The following is a 20,940-nucleotide window of genomic DNA, read 5'->3' as shown; positions in this document are numbered from 1 at the left end:
AGAATTCTTGGCCCCAGAAAGCAGTTTCTGCTTGTTTATCACCCTTGCCCCTCTTCACGCAAGAGGCCATTCACATAATGGGAGGTTTTCAGATAACTCAGGCAGCAGTGTCCTTGATTTTCCTGCTGCCACACAGCTCTTCCCCACTCTCCCGCTTGTTTACTGCAGCACAGCAATTTTCTTTTTCTGCACTCTCCCAGGATAAGAATTGAGTGTTTTAAAGAACAGGGAAATAGAAATCAAGTAAGAGTGATTTGGAGAGAACTGTCAACAAATACTACTTTTCACATTTTTTCCCCTTTAAAAGTGTTTAAATACCAAGTGCTATAAATGCTACTTACTGTCACACTTTTAGCTTTAGAGATGTTATTTTGGGACATAGTTTTAGTTTGGATTGGGTTCAGTTTGTGATCTCTGTGATGCAGTTTTTCCTGATGTTATAAATGGGATTGAATTCAAGTTGATTCAGTGGTTGAACTTAGCCTTTAGTGAGGGTGAGGTTGGCATTGGCCTTCACTTGCATTCTGGTGTCTTGTGCAGCTGCATAGGCAGCTCTGATGATGAAGCAAGCATGTGCTACACCTGGCTGAGAACAAAAATGTAGAAACACTACACTATCACATTGAAGCTCTGAGTATAAACAGTAAAGTCAGTTTCATTATAGTAATGTAATTGACCCAGGCTGCTCTAGGTAGAAGGTGAATTAAAATTCTAAATGTGTGGCTGTTGTTTGACATGGATGAGGTTACTTTATTCCTTGTGGTTTTCAGTATCATTATAATACTCAGGGTTTGGTGTTTGTTTTGTTTCACTCTCAGCCTGTTCAGATTGTTTGGGTGAGAAAAAGTACATTCATCACATTACCTCACCCCCAACCTAAACCTTTTGGTAATGCACCAGAAACACTAGTATGTAAAAGTTACCTGTGTAGGTATTTTTTAAAATAGGAAGTTTTTTTGTTTGTTTTGTTTTGAAATTGTTAGTGGTATCAGCTCTAGGAAGTAAATGCTCTTTTTTTTTTTTTTTAAGTTTTGGTAAGGTATTCAATGGTGATAAAAGGAAAGTGAACAATTGAATGTTGAAAGTGTTTTTATATTTTAAGCAACAATTTGGCAAGTCCCTGGGTGTTCGAGAACCTGGATTCTAATGTGATGGGACAGAATTCTGGCTTAGATCTAGCCCAAAATTTGTCAGTCTCAGTATTATTAACATTTTGGGCTTGATAATTCTCTGTGGTGTGGGGCTGCCCTGTGCATTATAGGATGTTGAACAGTATTCTTGGCCCTCTACCCATTGATTGCCAGTAGCACTCTATCCCTTGAGACCCCCAGATGTGACAGCCGTGAATATCTGTAGATGTTGGCAGATGTCCCTGGAATGGGGAAAGGGTAGTGTCCAAATTGCTCTGTTTGAGAACCCACTGGTCTAGCTTGATAGTCTCAGTTACCAACTGTATCGCTAAAAGCCACCATTGCTTATCAAAAATGCCTTTTCTAATGGACTTATTAACTGTTTTGCTTGTGTTCTGTGCTGTATAAATTTATAGGCATTAACTTGAGCAAAAGTTTACTAATTAGTGTAAACTATAATAAGTGGGTAGATGGTTAAGTTTTCCTACCCTAGCTGTCATGTTGAGAAACATTTTATAGTTTTCCCTGGTGATGAGCCCAGGTTTGGGTCTGTAGGGGACTGATGCATGCAAATTCTCCTAATTGACAGAGCCATTGTTTTTTGTTTATTTGTGGTTGTTTTTCATTTTTAGGGTTTTTTTTCTGGCCATATAGCAATGCCAGTAGTTCTTTTGTTCTGAAACATATGCTTAAGCAGCATTCATGGTTTTTCTTTGGTGAAAGTGATAGGCACTGCGTTGCCTGTCTCAGTAAGCCTTGTTGAGAAAAAATGTTTTTCCAAGGACACATGGGACAGGTGGGCTGCCCTTCTGGACTTGTTTTACTCTCCAGGATGTGGGCCCTCTATTCTTTTCAATAAATGTTTTACCTTAGAAACAACATTTCTTACCTCATAAGCACCTTATTCTGAGAGACTCGAGTCAGAGCTTTCTCTGTTTAGCCTTGATTCCTTTATAAGTTTCCTTGGAAGAATGGTGGGGCAAAAGATACCTTTTTCAGGGGTAGGGACAGGGTATTGGGAAGCAGGAACTCGAGAGTTGGCTCTCTTGAGTCAGAAACCTAAGAACAAATTACCATCTGCCACTGCTAAGAATGCATGGTACAGGTGCGTTTATCTCCCAGTAAGTGTCCAATGGTATGCTAGCAGTGTTGCACACCCTTAGGTTCTCATTACCTGGGAAAGGGAGAAACACGAGGTCTTTTGTGAACGTGACTAGGCTGCTGTGGTCCCAGGAGAAATGCTGTTCTAGGGAACAAAAGCTTTGCATTCATCGTTCTGGCTGTGAGCCCCAAGGCAAGCCACTCTGTCGTCTGTGCAATGGCACCACCCTCCCTTGTGTTCTGAGCTGAGGCCAGATACTGAAAACAAAAGTACTATCTGGGACCTTTATTTGGCAGGTTAAAGAAGTCAATGTGAGACACTGATGGATCCTTGTCTCCTGGGTTTACAGTATCTTAAACGGTGGACCCATCTTTTTGCTACCTAGTACGCCTTCCATTTTGATGCGATTTTGCTTTTGAAAAAAAAAAAAACAAACTTTCAAGATGGCCAAGTTAAGGGTGGAGGAATCTAGTTTACCTTGATCATGGACAGTGAGCTATTTCTATAAGGGAAAGAGCTTAGAGGGGTAGAAGTGGAGCTGTCCATGGCAAGTTAGGCTCTTGGATATCCCCGTTGAGTTATTGGGTGTGCCTAAATGTTGGGTGTGACCACACAGATCTATTTCTCAGCTGCAGGGGCAACGCCCCTTTATTATGTACGGTAACCTTTCTTTTCAGTAACACATCAGAGAATACTTTCCAGTTCATTTTTCTAAAAACTAACTTGGGTTTGGCAGGAAATCTGTTGTTTTCCTTGCATGTCCAAATTTTGCCTTTGCTCTGACGTAAAATTCCACCTCTGAAGTCATCTTTTGGTGACTCGATTCTGGATTTTTAGGGTAGTGGGGCTGTGCAGGGAGGGGTGGTAGGGTTGTGTTCTCAACATTGTAGTTTCCTGCCTTCCCCTCTGCTTAGCCTTTCTCATCTTCTTTTAATCAGTGCTGTGCTTAATTACCCCGCTGCTCTTGCTTGTGTATGCATCACTGCATTTCCCCCCCAGAAGCCGGACATAGCTCTTAGTCTCCAAGTAATGATAGTAATTGCTAGTAGGGCAGACCTGGTCCTCATCCTTCTGCAAGCGCATTTCTTATGGCAGGTGTCTAGTTCCTAATTAAGTGCTAATGAGCATGCCTAGTGGACCGCGACGCCGCTGCCAGCTTCTTCAGTTTTATGTCTTGCTATTGCCGAGCTCTTAAAAGGTGACAGAGCAAGAATTAGTGTCTTTTGGATGACAGGAAGGTGATTTTATGTGTAAAGAAATTGTTATTATGATCTCGAATGGCGAATGAGTAGTTTATAAATACTTTCCCAGAATGCTATTAATGCTGTCCGCTTGGACCTCGCCCCCTTTTCCATTTCCCTCTAATTAGAACTGTGCTCTTTTTGGAAGGAATGGAAGTTTAGAGAGAACATTGGCTCCTAAACCTTTTTTAAAAGATGCTAGTGGCAGTTGAAGATATACTATAAAATTATTTTGGACACTGATTTCTGCTTTTAAGATGCTGCTTTCTCTTGCTCTTGAGGGCAGGGAGCTTGTTTGGGATTCAATTAAAGATCAGTATTCTAGGTGGAAATTACTGAAGGTCCTGGAGTGAAGATTTAATATATTCAGTATACGCAAGGGGGTAATAAATAAAACGGGCAACTGAGTCCCAGGGAAGTGAGCACAAATCAGAATCTTAAGAATTTCCTAACACCATTACACCTTAGAAATTGAGCTTTAATCGTTTTTAGTGTCTCATCAAAAACAAGTTTTATGTTGGACAGCTGAAAAGCGGCCAGATTTATGGTACAAGGGCCATTTCTTGGATACTTTTCCATGTCTGCAACACGCTCTTAAATATAATAGATGAGAGCAATAATACTTTTTAATATGAAGAGATTTATAATCTCTGGAATGGGTTAACCGGTAGAGGCAATGGCATTTGGGAATGGGGACTTGGGTCACCATGCCTGGTGTCCCACAGGACTGGTGAGAGTGTTTTCCCATCGAAGTAGTTGGCTTCTCTGGGTCTCATTGTTTTCCTTATGACATTGAAGGACTGGGTTTGGGACGTGGAGCTCAGAAAAAGTAAGGGGTTAACAAGGCTTCTCCTTAGCTAAGATTCTTCCATATGTCACATGCATGGCTCCCTGTGACCTCATGTTGTATGCAGTAGCACAGTGACCATTGCAGCCATTAGGGCCATTCCCATATTGACCCTACTCCCTTCCCACCTGCTGGGAGACCCTCTGCAATTTCCTCATTGCTTTCAACCTTGGTCCCTTTTGTGAAATGGGAATGTCAGTACCTACTCAACAGTGAGGGCTTAATGAAATAAAGACATGCAGTCCTTGGAGTTGAGGTACATAAGAAATGCTGGGTGTTCCTGCTTTCTGGTTTCTGTTAATGAAAGATAGTATTTTGGTTTTGTTTCATCATACCCTTGTGGTAAGTTAAAGTAAGAATGTTGGGGTAAAACGGAGTCTCTTAGTAACTGATGACTACTCAGTTACTACATTGTAGGATGCATACCTGTGCTTCCCCAATTTTAACCTTTCTGAAATCAGGACGAGTCTTGAATCTGTGGCATCTTGGGTCCAATGACATACTGGATTTCATCCCTTGAGGCACATAGAGATAGAACTCTAATATGTGAGTTGCTTACAAACTTTGGCTTGCTGACGATAGTGAACAGCTACATTCCCAGGGGTTGGTTATGCCAGAAAGGACAGTATAGATATGAGGATTGTATTTTGGGAAGAGTACAACTCATCAGGTAAAAGCTTCTGATGAACTGAGAGCACTAATCACATATTTTTCTCTTTTCCTCCCTCTGTCTCTCCACTTCCTTCGTGTGCGTGTCATCCTCCTGTTCTGTTCCCCTCCATCCTGTCATGTCGTGTCTACTTTTCCCTGGATGCCGCCAACGCCGTCACCACCACCACCCCCACCACTACCTTCTCCTCTTCCTCCTCCCTCACCACCACCAACAGCAGCAGCAGTTGCAAGCTCAGCATCTTTCTCATGGCCACGGACCCCCAGTCCCCCTAACGCCTCACCCTTCGGGACTTCAGCCTCCTGGAATCCCGCCCTTGGGCGGCAGTGCTGGCCTTCTGGCACTGTCTAGTGCTCTGAGTGGGCAGTCTCACTTGGCAATAAAAGATGACAAGAAGCACCATGATGCAGAGCACCACAGAGGTGAGAGGCCGGGCAAGCCAGATTAGGACTTTGTCCCCACACTCATACAGTGCTGCAAAGTTGTGTGCACCGCTAAAGAAAGCCCCAACCTATTCAGAGAGCAAACAATGAGCTAAGAGGAACTGTCGCAAAGCTTGGCCACTGAAATACAGTTCACCCTGGAAGTTCTCAGGGTTTAACATGGGCATCTGTAGATTTCTCGATCTCGTTAGATTGCAGGCATCTTGACATCTTGGCAACTGCCTAGTTAATGCCAGTGGCCTGTACCATATTATGGAAAACTGTTAACTGCTTAATTGGGTAATTTTCAAAGAAAGTAATGTTGTTAAATGGGGCGAAATAAGAAGTTAAATTTGAAAGTGAATGTGTTCAAATGAGAGGTTTGATAATTGCATCTGTTACTACTTAGTTTCATAGGCTTTAATTCTAGTATGCGTTAAATATTGGGCAAAATTGCACTTGACTAATTTTTTGAAGAAAAGTAATTTATTCTGTCAAGAAATAAAAAAATAGGCTTTGTGTATGGTTAAACTGTAAATCTTATGTTTACAAAATACTGTAATTTTCAGGAAATCACTGTATTAGGAATGTGCAATGACTTATATAAATAAAAGCCATTTTTAAAACTGTTTGGGGCTTGTGTTCTAATTATTCCCCCCTTTTTTTTATTTCTGTTCTTGCCTCTGTGTCTGAACGGGCATGTCTGTGCGTTTCTTGGTAACCTCGGGAGCAGACAGAGAACCGGGCACAGTAAGTACTCTAATGCCTGCTGCACATCAACATACCCCCACCCCCCTTCCTGCAATGCATCTCAAGCTGCCTTTCTTTAAACACAGGCACAGGCGCACAAATTCTTCCCTGTCTCTCTCAGTACCAGTTTTTTTTGTTTGTTTTTTTTTTTAAATAAGACTGTTCCTCTTCTCTCCTGCCCCCATCTTTTCCATAAAACTTTTGTTAAATGAGAGCAATGTGATTTTTGGGCAGAGCTGTTGGCTATGATCTGTGTGTGCCACAGACCCACGTAAAAAATGTTTCTTGTTGCATTTTGAGTCTAGGTTTCCTGTAGTTTAAAAGAGTGCTCATTTTTATCTTAAATCAGTTTTATAGGCAAGAGGTCACAATCCATATGTGAAATTGGTTAGTAATGTGTTATTGCTACCTGAACCATTTATTATCCTCTGCAAATGCATCTCAGTTGCTAGGTTTCCATATCTAGTTTTCTTTTCATAATTGTCCTTGGAGAGTGAACTTGAACTTAAATTTATTTTAGACTAAAGAACTGAGAGTCTAAGTTCTTAAAAAAAAACAAATCCAGTGGACAAGTGTTCTGTGCTTGGAGAGTTCATCCTTTCACCAGCCTAAATCTTTCCCATTTTGCATAATGCATGTTTGACCTGTGCATATATGTGCCAGTTAGCTGCGGGGAGATCTGTATCTGAAATGCATCTCTCAGATATGATCAACTGGAGTGAGAAATTGGCCCCTTTTTAGATGATAACGTATGGTTTTTGCCTTTCTTTTTGAATATGGCATTATTTTGACCATCTTAAATTTTAACTGTGGTCAGAAAAAAAATGAGATTGAACTTTTAAATCATTCTGAGAAAAAATTTTTATGGGTTTGTAGGGAAGATGTGTAATTCTTTTCATTCTGAAAAATTTGTTTTTTTCCCCCCCTCCATTGTCTGTGTAGAATAGTAGTGACTTTAAAAATTCTTTTTGAAACAAATCTTGGAATACTTGATGCATCAGGCTGTGTTGGGGGAGAATGGATAATGGTGAAAGGAGAGGGTACCTACCTTAAAAATTTTGGTATTATAAGTTTTCTCTGGAAAATGTTGTGGAGAGAAAAAATACATAGCTAGGGAATAAAATATCCTCCTTGCAGAGTACATACCCAGGTAAACTGACTTTGATTTATGGAGGTGGCCTTTATGTTTGATGTTCCAGTGTCCCTGTAGATTATCATCTTTTCTGCCATGTCCATCCAGTAGCGTATCAAATTGAAAAACAAATTCTGGACCAGAGAACAGACTCAGGTGTTGAGAGAGCCCACCTGTGTCCTTTAGTCTGCTGTAGGTTTTAATTGATTGAATTTTTTATTTCACCATATATCACTGCATATGTATTTATTGAGTGTTTACTATATGTAAGGTGAATGGGAAGTGCACCTGTAGTTTGGGATTCGTAGGCACACTTATCATAAGGCCTTTCTCAAGGAACGAAGGAAAGGAGAGGAGACTAAAGTGCTATAAAAAGTAGACTGTAGAAAGTTTCAGCAACAGTTCAGGCAGTCATGGAAGGTGTACCTTGGCATGTACCCCTCTGAAACGCCAGTGAGTGGCAAGAACGAGTAGAGGTTTGCATGCTTAAGCTAGTAGAGGCAGTGTTCAGACCTCCTTGTTTATTTTTGAATGTGTCTAATCTCCTGTTTGTATTTTTGACTGAAAAATGTACACAAGAACTTAATTTATTGTGGAAGTGAGGGTGGGATGGAGGAAGGATGATGAGCTATGTCCTTAAAAAAGGTCAAAGTAGTTCTTGAATTTCAGGCAGCTATAGTTTGCTTTTTTATTTTTTTAAAGATTTTATTTATTTATTTTTAGAGAGGGAAGAGAGAGAGGGAGAGAATATCAATGTGTGGTTGCCTCTCCAGTGCCCCGGACTGGGGACCTGGCCTGTAACCCAGGCGTGTGCCCTGACTGGGAATTGAACCAGTGACCCTTTGATTCACAGGCCGGCACTCAAACACTGAGCCACACCAGGCAGGGCTGTGGTTTGCTTTTAAGTCCACATGTTGAGTTAGTAGTCAGTGAATGTTCAAATCAAAGTGTGGATATAGATATGTTGCATAAAGCAATCTAAAATAATATAAAATAAATGGTTACTTAATGTGTTATTTGAATGTTGCCTTTTTTCATATCAAATTTTTGACAATAATAATTTCAGAATATTTTATAATATTCAGAGTATTTTCAGAATATGTAATGTGTTTCCTACCTAATTGTTACAGATAACTCTAGGTGATGATGATATAAAATGGGAAAACTACACTAATTTGTAACATAAACATTTAATTAGGTCTGTAGAGAGGAATTAAACTGTTCGCTGTCCACATAAATGGCATTTTGCTGCAGTTATATAAATAAGTAGCTCTTCAGACTTTGTGTGAAATTGAACATGGGCAGCAGTGGGTAGGTAATAAGATGATGTGTACATCATCTTATCAGCCTAAATGTTACAAAACTTATCTAAAGTGGTTTGAATTATGAAGTCGAATTTACTTGGCAGATAAAGTTAGTTGATTGCTCTTTAATGCTCTTGTTTTTTTGTTGTTGTTGTTTTTTTTCCACCCAATGAGGGGTTAAGGTCAGTTGTACAGGGTAGAGGTTTTCAATGTTTATGGTCTCAGAATCTTTATACCCATAAATTAAAATTACTGATGACCCCAAATAAGATTGGTTTATGTGGGTTATATATTTTGAAATTTTGCTGGGTTAGACATAAAACACATTTAAAATCACTTAAGCAGATAAAGAGGTACTTAATTTGTGTTAACATTATTTAACAAAATAACTATTTTCTAAAATAAAACAATTGTAGTGGAAAGAGTGGTTTTATATGTTTGCAAATGTCTTTAGTGCCTGGTTTAAAAGAGGATAGCTGGATTCTCATCACCTTATGCATTCTTTTGGTTGCGAAACATTGTATTATAGGAAGAAAGTTTGCCCTCAAAAGAGATGTGTAAGGGTCTCGGAACATCAGGCCAGTTCTTGGACCAGACTCTGAAAACCTCTGTCAGAAGGCTGAGGGTCCTATTCTGAAAAATTCCACACTGGCCTCTAGTCTTATATTTCTCTGTTCTTCTTTTTGTAGTGAACAAACGTTTATATTAAGTGCAAAAACCAGAAACTTACATAGATCCAGAAAGAATGTGGGTGTTTATGGATTTGTATCTGTAAGTCTGGAACTGGTTTATAGGACATGTTTGTTTATTTTTAGTGATAAAATTATTCCATTTTTTAAGGTTTATGGTAAGAAAACAGCCTTAACATAACCTGTTTTAATGTAAAACCCAAGAAATGAAAACACTAAGAGTAGAATGAAAACATGGAGACTCAAAATCTTAAGTTGCTTGTTTCTGAAAGGGATGAAGGATAAAGCCAGTAACCTTTAAGAGGTTTCTTTTGCTATTTGAGTTGTTTATAAATTAAGATTTGACTAATGTTTTTCTAATTTGCAAAACTTGGTAGTGGTGGTGGTTTTTCACATAAGCCTTCTGTCAGAATGCTGTTTACTGTTGAACAAAGAAATATGAAGTGACCTAGAAAGGTTATTTCGGTAGCTATGAACACATCAGATCTTTGAATTAGAGATGAGTTGCATTCAATTTTGGCTGAAGGGGATATCACTTAAGTTTGCTTGAAAGACCTAGAATTAGAGTCTTGACTAAAAGTTGTATGGCTAGTAAGAAAATAGGGTAGAATATGTGTTTAAACACTCATTAGATTAAAAAAATACTTACAGAGCACTTACTATGGGCCAAGCACTGTTTGACTCACTTGTTGTCATTTTGCAGTGATATCTTTTAATGTTGCAGTATATTTTTTTAATGAAAATACTGACATTTCCTGACCCATGTGATACTATTTGGAACATTTAGAAAAGGGAGGGGACTTGGAGGTGATATTTGGGAGAGATTCCAGAGCACAGAGGGTCTGTGGACTTAGGCAGAGTCCATGGATGGGCTTCAGAGGGTTCTTGAACCCTTAACAATTGCTTGTAGTGGTCTGGGTCAGCATTCTTGTCACCAGATTCTGGGGAGAGGTCATAACTTTTCATTAAATTTTCAAAAGCGGTTCCTGGTCCAGAAAAGTCTGAAGTACTGTTCATCTACATTAGAGATCATCATGGTATAGTTACCATTTTATCAGTAAGGCACCAAGCTCAAGGAGGGTTGGGTGCCTCTTATCACATATTTACTTAGTTAATGGCAGTTGAGAATTAGATCATGTCACTGAGGGACTATGTTCTCACTCCTGTAACTGGCTTCGAAAATTACTGGTCTCGTATTTAGAACTTACTTAAAAGTAGTTACATCAGCCATCTCTCTGTTTAACGTAAGATGGTACATCTATTTTGTTTTTCTTCTTGACTTGTTCTGCTTACCTAGCTAACTGGCTGAGGTAGGGAAAGACCAGATCCTAGTTCAGGACCACCCGTTACTTCACTTTTTTGCTCAAAAGGACACTCAGCATGTTGGAGAGCACAGGAGAAAATAAAGTGTGAGGCTTTCTTTGGAGAAAACTGTGTTTTTCTGAAATTTTATTTTTGAACATCACATTATCTCCCAGTGGTTTCTTGGGCACATGGCAGCATCGGGGTGGGGTGTTAGACAGAACACCTGTTGGACAAATGCACATGTCAGGGGAGTTCGGACCACACAGGCAGGCTTCCTCCACAAAGTGGTGATGGTGGCTGCCTCACAGGGCCAGGGTTGAGGAACCAGAAACACCACGTCATCAGTTGTAACATAGCAAGCCTTTGGGAACATCCTCTCACCCCCCAGCACCCAAGTACCTGCTAGCAAGACAGTAAATGCATTATTAGTCATGCTCAATGAAGTTACTTCTTTCCTTGCCTTTTTCAAATACAATGGGTGAGGCAGTTGTGGAGATTAGGGCCTGTGTGACACGGCGGCAGTTACTGGTGTTTCTTAGTGTGTTAGGACCATGAAACTGACGTCAGCTTCTCATGAACTTGGTCAGTCTCGTGATAATCATCCATCAAACCGTCTCGTAAATGGGTCTAGGAGAAGGTAGTTTTGTCTAAGTCTTTATCTTGACCTGGGGCATGTCAAGGAATTGCCTGGAAATAAGGGATGAAACTGAGATGAGTCACCTAAAATTTCATTATTTAGGCACAGTAGAAAACACTAAAGTTTTCTTAAGCAGATTTCCCTTTTGATAGAATTTGAAACCATGTGCTTTAAAGAAATGGATCCTGTGGGAAAACTGGCATCACTATCATGAGAAGGGTGGCCCCCTGAAGAAAGGAAAGCCCGGGTTGTTTCTAGGTTGGTGGTAGTGGTGTGTACCTGTAACAGGTGAGCTGTCTGTTTATTGTGGATGCTGTATCTCACCAGGTGGATATTGGAGCCTGTGTGTGACTGGAGAATGTTTAGGGTTTATCTCCTTGTGATTATACTGTATATAGGGCATCCTTAGTCTAAAAAACAAACAAACAAGAGCAGGTAGAGACTATTTCTCCAAAACCTTTTTAGACTTGGTTTGTATTCTGTAATTAGATAACTTGATGCCCATCATTTGGAGCTGGTTTTCCTAAATTTTATTTTCATTTTGGCCCCACAATCTTTTCATTCCCTCTGGAATGCAGTAGGCAACAAACTCTCGATGTCCCATGTTTCAGATAAGGAGAGCTGAGTGTAAGAGCCGTTGGATGTCCAAATAACTCGCAGTCAGGTCCTGACCCAGCGCTTTCTAGTTTCAGGGCCTGGTCTTGCAACAAACGTACCTCATTAGAGGCTGCAGAAAGAACAGTAACCCCTAAGTAGCCCTTCAAAAACATGCTTTTATAAAAAGGTTGAAGTATGGATTCGATTTTTGCTGTGACCAAGGTCCTGATTAGAGGAATGAAGGCATTCTGAGTTCATTTAAAAATTCCTTTAAAGTGATTATATTTATTGTCAGCTCCTAAGCTTTTATTTATTTTGCTTTCCCTGGAGAAGGGGAGTAGAGAGCAAGCTGGGGACATAAAAGGTGATGCCTAAGGCATTGTGTTATTACTTTGACTTACTCTTCCAGTCCAAATACTGACTGGGTTTGTCTGTCTCCTGCATGGCTGCATCCCTTTGCAGGAATCCTCCTGACTGTCCCCCTTCTGCATCCGACAGCACTGAGTTCTTACATCAAGATCAGGGACACATTGGTTCTTTCTGTAGTTTGCATTTTAACTATGAAAAATAGATGTATACCCTTCAGCGGACCACTTCACCACGAGGGCTTGTGAGATGTGATGTGGTTGCCAAGTGGACACATTTCCACACCTCTCCACTTCCTTCCACTTTTTTGCCATTGACAAGGGGGGAATCTTGTTAGTTTTATAGGTAAATACATTTGTCGAAATGTCAGGCAGAATACGTGTATGACCAGTTGGACTGCAACAAAAAGTACAGCATGGGGTGATGACTTAATTGGTACCAGGTGTTGGTTGAGACGGCACACAGATGTGACGGGGTGCATCGTCACCTAATTGTTTTAATGTTCGCCGAGAAGTTAATTGTCAGTGTAGAGTGTGCTGGAAAATTAGGTTCCCACTGCCTCAGTGTAACCGAGGATAAATGAGGTGTCATGAGTTTCCAATCTGTACCTCTGACACAAACACTTTTCCTGCAGGGAGGAGAAAGTTCCCTAGGGGAATCAGCATGGCAGCTAAAGAAATCTATTTGAATAATGTACATTATTTTCACGTTAGGGAAACCTGTCTAGCTTTGCTGTATCCAAAGGTTTTTCCTTTCAGATTTGAGGCTGGTGGCTCCAAGGCTGAGATTTGGTAGGTAGGAGAGTTGCTTTGAGGTTTCAGAGTAGATGAGGGGTATATGAAGGCTTTGTAGCAAGTGTTTTGATAGTACTGACAATGTAATGTTTCATTAAACTTGATTTCTTTCATATTTTCTGGAGTCTACCTTCCAAAGTATCTCAGCATACATGAACAACTATTACTGTTAAATTGCTAAAAGAAAAGTAAAAATATTAAAATAAGTCTCTAAAGACTGGTTTTATGCATATTGAAGCAGCTGGGTCCTACCTTAGTCTTGAGTGGGTAATGAGAGCATGAAATAAAAACAGTGTCCTGAGTGGTCTGAATAAAGGCACCAAACACTAAGTCCAAATCTTGACATTTCTTTTGTTTGACTGAAAGCTCTCTGAGGTTTAACAGACTCTTCTGTTTATACGGTAATCTCTTACATGAAGGTATGGTGTAATAATGCTTACTTTTAGTTTATTTGAAGAGACTATATTGTCTACTTCTACCCACTAGGTTCGGACTCTCTACCAACTGTCTAGTTAATGTGATTCCATTGAACTGCAGCAGAGAATGTTGCTGGTGTGTGTTTTTACAAAACACGTTCAACCAATTAGGAAAATGTGCTCTGGATTTAACTACTCGAGGAGTGCACACTGGTTCTAATGTTGGAAGATCTGCCGCTACTTTTTCTTTTCTCTCTGAGTGGGTCCTTTGCTCTCATTAGTGATCTGCACCGTCATATCACTTGTAGTGCAAAACGTGACCCTCAGGAAGCACGTATTAGTCATAGTGAACAATTTCCCTGTGCCCAGTGAAGAGGCCCACTGAGATTTTACGTTCTCAAAGAATCACAGGTTATTCTTAAGAGGGAGAGGTCATCGCTTCTTGTGGAGCATGTTTTCTCTGTCCAAGCATCTCATGTATTCATTTCATGTATGGTTTCAGCATAAAACAGAGAAAGTCATGCCAGTTGGGCAAGTACGTCTTCTGAACTCTGTTTATGTCTCTGCTACTGAGTATTCCAGGGTGTTCATTTTTCTTGAGCGATGGGTTGGATATGTATCTCCCTTTATCCTTTTACTTGGCTGTATACCCATGCATGCAACATGTAAGGCACAAAAAATCATCATGGTTTTAGAATTTTTGTTTTGAAATAATAATGTGTTTCCTGATCTTGATTTGCTCAGATTTAAATATCCCCCCTGGGCTGCATAAAACTCCAATTTTGAGTTCTTATAGAAGATCTAAGGTAAATAAGATGCTTTTGTTTTGTTCTTAACGAAATTTTAAAACAAAGGAAAACATATATATAGTCTGGAAATCCCAGCCCTGAGGACATTTTTTTGTAGAAGTCTGCCTGATAATTATAGTGTTTGAAAAATTCTGGCAGATATTTAAATTTTACCAGCTGCAAGGTGAAATAAAACATTGAGCTTCTTGGCTGGAATTAGAGTATGTCAGTCAAATGTGGTAACACTAGTTCTCATGCTGATCAAAAAAACTGATTCATGATTAAATATTTATTTGGCAAATAACTCTTGGAAAAAGGAATTGTACTTGATGAGTGCTGTTTGGGAGATTAAAATCTTTCAAAATATGGACTCTAGGAAGAGACTCTAGGAAAGAGAGAGGTCTGTGGTGGTAAATGGGTCTGTGGGATTCCTATCAGCCATGGTCACCGCCACGTGAAACTGGCCCAGTGGGTCCCTGGACTGTTTCGTTCTCGGCTGAGGTGTGTGTGTGTGTGTGTGTGTGTGTGTGTAAATCTTGGGTTATAAATGGTAGGGCTCATGAAAGCAAATGTAGAAATTTGGGTCATTTTCAGGGTTATTTTAAAGTAGGCTGTGAAATGTTCATTTTTTATTTTATGTTCACATTTTTGATATTGCGGACAAATGACTGAATGAATCAGGGTGTATGTTGTGTGTTTAGAAGAGGGGAACAGAAAAGGCATGCAGTATATATCGCACATTATTAGAATAATAATTATTATTATTCTGCCCATTAGAATGTTAATTAAGCGTCATAGGCTAAAGAGCTAGTGTGACTTGTAAGTGGTAAGTATTTGGGGCCAAGTATTTGGGTACAAGTATTCAAGTGCAGAAATTGAGCTTAGAAATCACTCTTATGGGGGGATAATCGTCCTTTGACTTAATGGGAAGAGCGTGTTTACTTTGGGCAGATCTGTGTTTACAATGCACGACTTTTAAAATAATGACAAAGTGAAGCAGCCTCAGTTTTTATTCTGTTGCCACGCCTCTTCTTAAATGTTGATTAATTGTTAGCGTGAAATGTGATTTTACCTTTTTATCCTAGTCCAAATCTAACAAATCCAGATAGAGCCCTGAATTTGGAAGGATCCAGAGGATATTCAGTCAGTACCCAGGTATAATCCCTTCATACTTAAAGTATGTATGAAATGGCTCGGAATGACCATCAAAACAACTGCACTCCACCTCTGAGCCATTAGATGGTGCATGGGGAAAAACACAGCTTGAGAGAGACAGATTTACCGTAACGTGAGACATCTAGTAAGTAATACCCATGAAATCACTTTTGGTTGTGTTCCTGGGGAGCAAATGTAGGAACCATGAAGCTTGGGGTCACTTAGGCAGTAGTTAAGCAAAAGGTGGTTGTTGCTGTTGTGAAGTTCATTAGACTGGAACTATTTGCTTAAATCAAGAACAACAATGAAGGCAGCGTCAGAGCTGGGAGGATGTCAGGGGCGATTACACACAGAAAACTGGGTTCATGGGGACAAGGGCAAAAGAAAGTGGTCCATTTTTGGTGGGGCTGCAGTGTGAGCCAGGAACCCCCTGGCTCCTAACTGTGGCTCTCCAGCCTTTCCAGCCCATACCCTTCACTGCCTTGTTTTGAATCAGTTTCACAGCACCAAGGGTACAATGAGACGTTTTGTTTCGTAACTTGTCTAAATCTGCCATTTGAGTGGGGCCAATTTTCATACAAGCAGTGGTGCTAATTGCTAGCCCTGTCCAAATTGAGAGGAACTTTTCAGAGCTTTCTCAAAAATGCATTCAGGTTGTAAGCATCATTGAAGCTGCTCAAGCAGGAATTACAGTAGTAACTTCTAAAACATAGACGGGAAGGCCTCAAAACTTGACATGCTTCCATTATAGGTCTAGATAATAGGAATGCTGTATAAATTTTTCTAACAAAAATTCTATTGTTCATACCAGGAGTGTCATTTACTTTTATGTTCGTAATACCACTTGATATCATGAAAAAAATAAGATGATTAAAAGCTGTCTTTGAATGGCTTAGTGGTTTGGTTGCCCTGTGCTAGGTACAGCAGAAGGGTAACAAAGGTGACATTCTGATGAGAGACTTTGAAGTTGCCAGTGGACACCAACTCTAGGCTTCTGGGTACGTGGGCAGACATACAATCGATATAGCCCTGTCCTTAAATGTATCTGCTCAGAGTCTGGAAGAGGAGACTTTGGGGCTGATACAGTCTGTAACACAAGTGTATTTGTACACTTTTTATACTTAAGCACAAGCTGTTACTCCCCTCCTTGGCTCAGCTTTTCTGAGTGCATGTTAGCACTTTGCAAAACTTTTATTATGCCTCTGCATCTTGTCAGGGGGTGGGGGTCTGCCTTGGAAGGGTTTGTTTTTAGCATTTGCCAAAGCAATTAGTTCCGGGATCCAGCTAACTCACCTTTCAGCCCCCCATCCTGTGCTAAAGACATTACTCTGAGCTTCTTTATATTGAATTGCATTGGTCCTTCCCCCTGTTTTTCAGTAAGCCTCCTGGCATTTGTGTAGCTTGAGCAGTCATAAATGAAAAGCTCAGCTCATGTCAGAGTCATTCTCTGAAGTGGCAAAGAGGCTTCAGATTGCCTTCTGGTTCCTCCAGGATGTGGTTGAGCTGTGTATGCCCCTGTGGTGGGGTCCACAGTTGTCACTGGAGAGTTTTGAGAGCCAGCCACCTGGCTGTTTACTGCAGGCTAGTTAGGAATGAATACTCATGGTTGTTAAAAATGGGAGCAAAAGATTTGCTTCTGGTACATACAGTGGTGTTAGCGGTGGTCTGATGTAAAGGTTTTCCTCAGACCCTTCTCTTTTAAATTTTGCTGGAGAAAGGTAACAATGGTCTGTTGGCCCGGGGCATCCCCTTCTTAGTTCCCCAACATCTTTCAGAAATGGGTTATCTGTGCTTTGTGAAAGGTTTTTGCACAGCTCGCTCAGCATTCAAGGCAGTAACACATCACTGAACAAATTGCCCCCTTGCATATGCTAATCCGGCACTTAAAATAACTCATTGTAACAAGTTCTGATGCTTTAGCTCCAGAGGAGATGGGAATTGACAGACTGTCAGATCATGCCATGTGACCCCCAAATAACTAAATACCTCTTTTCTTTGGGTCAACAGTTCATACTCAAGCACATGCGAATGAAAGTATCCTGTGTGGTTTGTGGAAAAGATTAGTCCTTGTTTCTGCTTTTATGTGTGGGAACTGGCCTGGCTGTCGATTCACTGGCTGAAATTCCCTCTTTGGGTCTTAAATTTCGGTGCTTTTGGCGAGGAACATCAACTCTTACTTTCAACAATAAATTAAAAGAATTCAAGGGAGTTTCTTCATTGTAGCTGTGGAAAGTGTTGATTTGTCTTTTAGGAAACCATGCTATTAATTCCACCCATTTTCTTTGCTTTTTTCTTTTCTTTCCTTTTTTTTTTTTTTTTTTTTTAAAGAAACACACACTGACTCTTGCCGTCACAGAGTAAGTCTGATAGAATAACCTCAGATTTTACTCATAGACCATTCATGTTCCCGACCAGGAACTTGTGGTGGGAAAGAATAAAAACACATCCTCAAGCAGCCAGCTCCCATTTCTCTAACAGTTAACACAACAGTACATTTTAAGTGAGTAGGGCCTGAAGAATGGTTTGATTGCATAGCCAGGGTCTCTCTTCTGAGTGTTTCAAGTTCTATAAGTGTTTGCCAGCCAAGTCTTCAGATGAGATGAATTAAATGGAATGAAAGGCCGTGTAGGTATCACCTTTCTAAAACAGCTATCACATTCAGGTTGGGTTTTCACATGTACAAAGAGACCTGGGAAGAAATCTTTGATTAATTTTTTGTCTTGCAGAGTAATTCCCTCTTGGTCCCAGACAGTCTAAGAGGTACAGATAAACGCAGAAATGGGCCTGAATTTTCCAATGACATCAAAAAAAGAAAGGTGGATGATAAGGACTCCAGCCACTATGTAAGTGAATAAAGGACTTGAAATAATCTGTTGCTTACTTATTTTCTAAGTGAGTATACAAGCATACTGTATGATCTTAGGGATAATCCACATCCCTTAAAATAATACCATGAAGAGGATATATCCTTACATTACAGGATTTTATTTTCCTCTAAAGCTGTAAATTATGCTTCTGCCAGGCTCAATATTAAATTTTAGTCTTTCTGCCTTAGTTGCTCAAGCTGGGGTAGAAGGCAGGGATAGAAGAAGGCTTCACTGGCATGCGGTCTGTGCAGTTGCACAGGGCCCTGGTTGTAAGAGGACCCTGTCTCTCCCTCGGTTTTAATGCTGTGCTCTAGCCATCTTCAAACTCTCGTTTTTTGAACAGGGGCCCGCATTATCGTTTCGTCTTGGGCTTTGCAAATTGGGCAATCTGTGCTGCTAACATGATCAGGGGAAGATTTGTGGTGTCACAAAACACCTTTTTGGATGCCATGCTGATAGTATATTCAAGTTTGCATTAGGTCTTGAGGCAGAGTTCGTTCTGTTCTACAGCAAGCAGTTAAGTGGAAAAAATGAAAGAAACACTGGACTGGAGCACACCAAGCCAAATGGCCGTTGGCTCTGTTCTTGACGTCATGAACATTGCAGCCGACGGATAACTTAGAGTTTCCTTGTGTGTCCCTCAGTGTCTATTTCAGGATGAACACGCTCTCAGGAAGAGTATGAGAGTAGAGAGCCGAATTAGGCCACGCTCCTGGAGGAAGGAAGGTCTGCCTCTGACTGGCTGGTGTACAGGCTGTGCAGAGGTTTCCACGCGAGGCCTCTCTGACTCTTGCTGACTGGCTCAAACCTGTTGCTAACAATGGGTAACATTTCTTAAGCAACAGCTAAAGTTAGTATCAGCTACTGGGTGCTTTTATTGTACATAGATTGTTTCATTTAACTGTTAAAACAACCCTGTAAGTTTGGTACTGTCACCTTCATTTTATAAAGAAACTAAAGCACAGAGCTTGTAAGTGTGATTTGCCCAAGGTCAGAGTTAGTGGCTGAGCCTGGAATGCTCTGACTCAAGCATCCATATCTTAATCATTATGCTAGGATTCCCAAACCAAGGGCTCAGGATGGATATTTTGTCAGAGGCCCTATAATAATATCCTAAGAACCTAGAGTTTTGGTCCTAATCAGCCCAAGCTGTTTAGCACATGTTTGTCCCTTATCTTTTCCCCAGAGCCAGCATCCTGTGCAGGTACTTCATTGTGTACAGCATTAACTGTTAATAAACTGGTGATATGGCCCATTATATGCAGAAATTTGGATACAGTTCCAAGTTGTTCCACTCATGTATGTAAGTTATTAATAGCGAGTGAGCTACAATCCGTATCTCTGCATGACTGTTTTGTAACATGCGTGTAGGTCTAGTTGTGGTTGAGGTGCTTGAGAGTGATGTATTCAGGTGATGTTGAAGAATCTGGGGCAGAGGCCTCAAACCTGTAACAGGCACATACTGCTCTGTGAAAGTTTATGTTTGCGGAGGTGTTCGATACAAAGCTAAGATTTAAATTACAGAATACTTAAGGACTCACTTCAAAGGTCTGTTGTAATAAGTTAATTGTTTGTGCCTTTTGCCAGTTTGGTTTATATACTACAATACATTAACCATTTCTATAAAATATTTTTTCTAAAAGGGAAACACTTTTAGCTTATATTTTTACTATGCCATCCTTGGGTTCTGCACACCTAAAAACATTTATGTGTTTCCATGGACTTCACTGGGCGAAAGAAAATTTTTTTTAGTATTAACTTTTCTTTTGTTACATGAAAATATTTCTTTCAGTGGACTATTTTGAATTACCTAGGCTTCCTCATTGGTTGTCATTTGTGTTGTTGCTTGTGAATTGCCTAGTGCCTTTATAACAATGTCTCAAGTAAGACATTATTGAAGAAAGCATGTTAGGTCTCCCACATGTAATGCTGTAGGTACGGTGAGAAAAAAACATTTAAGACATAACTTTTAAGTTGAGGTTAACTTTCTAGCCTGGATTTGTATCCCACAGAAGGTCAATGTGGGTAATATTTGCACTGTACTAACAGCTATCTAATATTTGTATATTCTTAATTGATAATTGACATCAGTAAAGGACTGTTTAGATCATAAACTCTGAGTCTGCTTCTTTTTAAGAATTAGGACCCGTTGTGATAGCTTACTTTTTCCATATGCTCAGTTGTATTACTCTGCACTAAAGGACTTCAGCCCTTTTGGCTAAGGAAGTAAGTAGCCTTTTTCAGCCTGCCTCAAACTTCATCCCAACATCAAATTGGACAGTTTCTCTGAAGCTTTTTCAAACTCAGTTCAACCTTGGAGTTTCCTCTGATGACCAAAATGTATGGCTTTATTAAGAGACAGTGAAAGCCCTACTGCAGGATGCCGGTGTCCTGTGATTACTGCCATCCTGTCTTCCTTCCAGCTCTCCAAAAATATTCCCAGCTGACCGCTAAAGAGATTTAATCTTAACATGAGGTCAGATCTTGGTATGTTGTTCAAGCCAGTAACTACCTTTGTTTTTTATTAGCCTTTTGCTTGCTTGATCTTATTTTTTGCAATAATTAGTCAACCCGCAGGAGTATGGTTTGTTTTTATAACTGTGAGTTGTCTAAACATTAGATTTGTTGGTTGTCTTCAAGGTGAAAAGCAGTGACATGAAATTGTGTTTTTAATTTGACATCCAATGGGGAAAGGCCTCTGATACAATGTGGATTTCAGATTATAAGG

General features: G+C 40.2%; 1 protein-coding gene across 4 annotated transcripts in view; it reads left to right on the top strand.

Annotated features, from left to right (window-relative positions):
- TLE1 (TLE family member 1, transcriptional corepressor) overlaps nucleotides 1-20,940 on the top strand; it is an 83,295-nt gene that overhangs the window by 35,776 nt on the left and 26,579 nt on the right. For 2 of the 4 annotated variants that reach the window (XM_045840181.1, XM_045840179.1), the window contains exons 7-9: nucleotides 5,208-5,412; nucleotides 6,146-6,162; nucleotides 18,072-18,188. In XM_045840181.1, coding sequence (XP_045696137.1) covers nucleotides 5,208-5,412; nucleotides 6,146-6,162; nucleotides 18,072-18,188 — 339 coding nt within the window. The remainder of the gene's footprint in view (nucleotides 1-5,207; nucleotides 5,413-6,145; nucleotides 6,163-18,071; nucleotides 18,189-20,940) is intronic. The other 2 variants (XM_045840180.1, XM_045840182.1) reach the window with 2 other exon arrangements.

This window comes from Phyllostomus hastatus, unplaced genomic scaffold (genome assembly GCF_019186645.2).
Source record: "Phyllostomus hastatus isolate PE091 unplaced genomic scaffold, TTU_PhHast_1.1 phas_contig_34, whole genome shotgun sequence".
NCBI lineage: Eukaryota > Metazoa > Chordata > Mammalia > Chiroptera > Phyllostomidae > Phyllostomus > Phyllostomus hastatus.
Note: the sequence above shows the minus strand (reverse complement) of the source record. Positions and strands in the feature narration are given on the sequence as shown.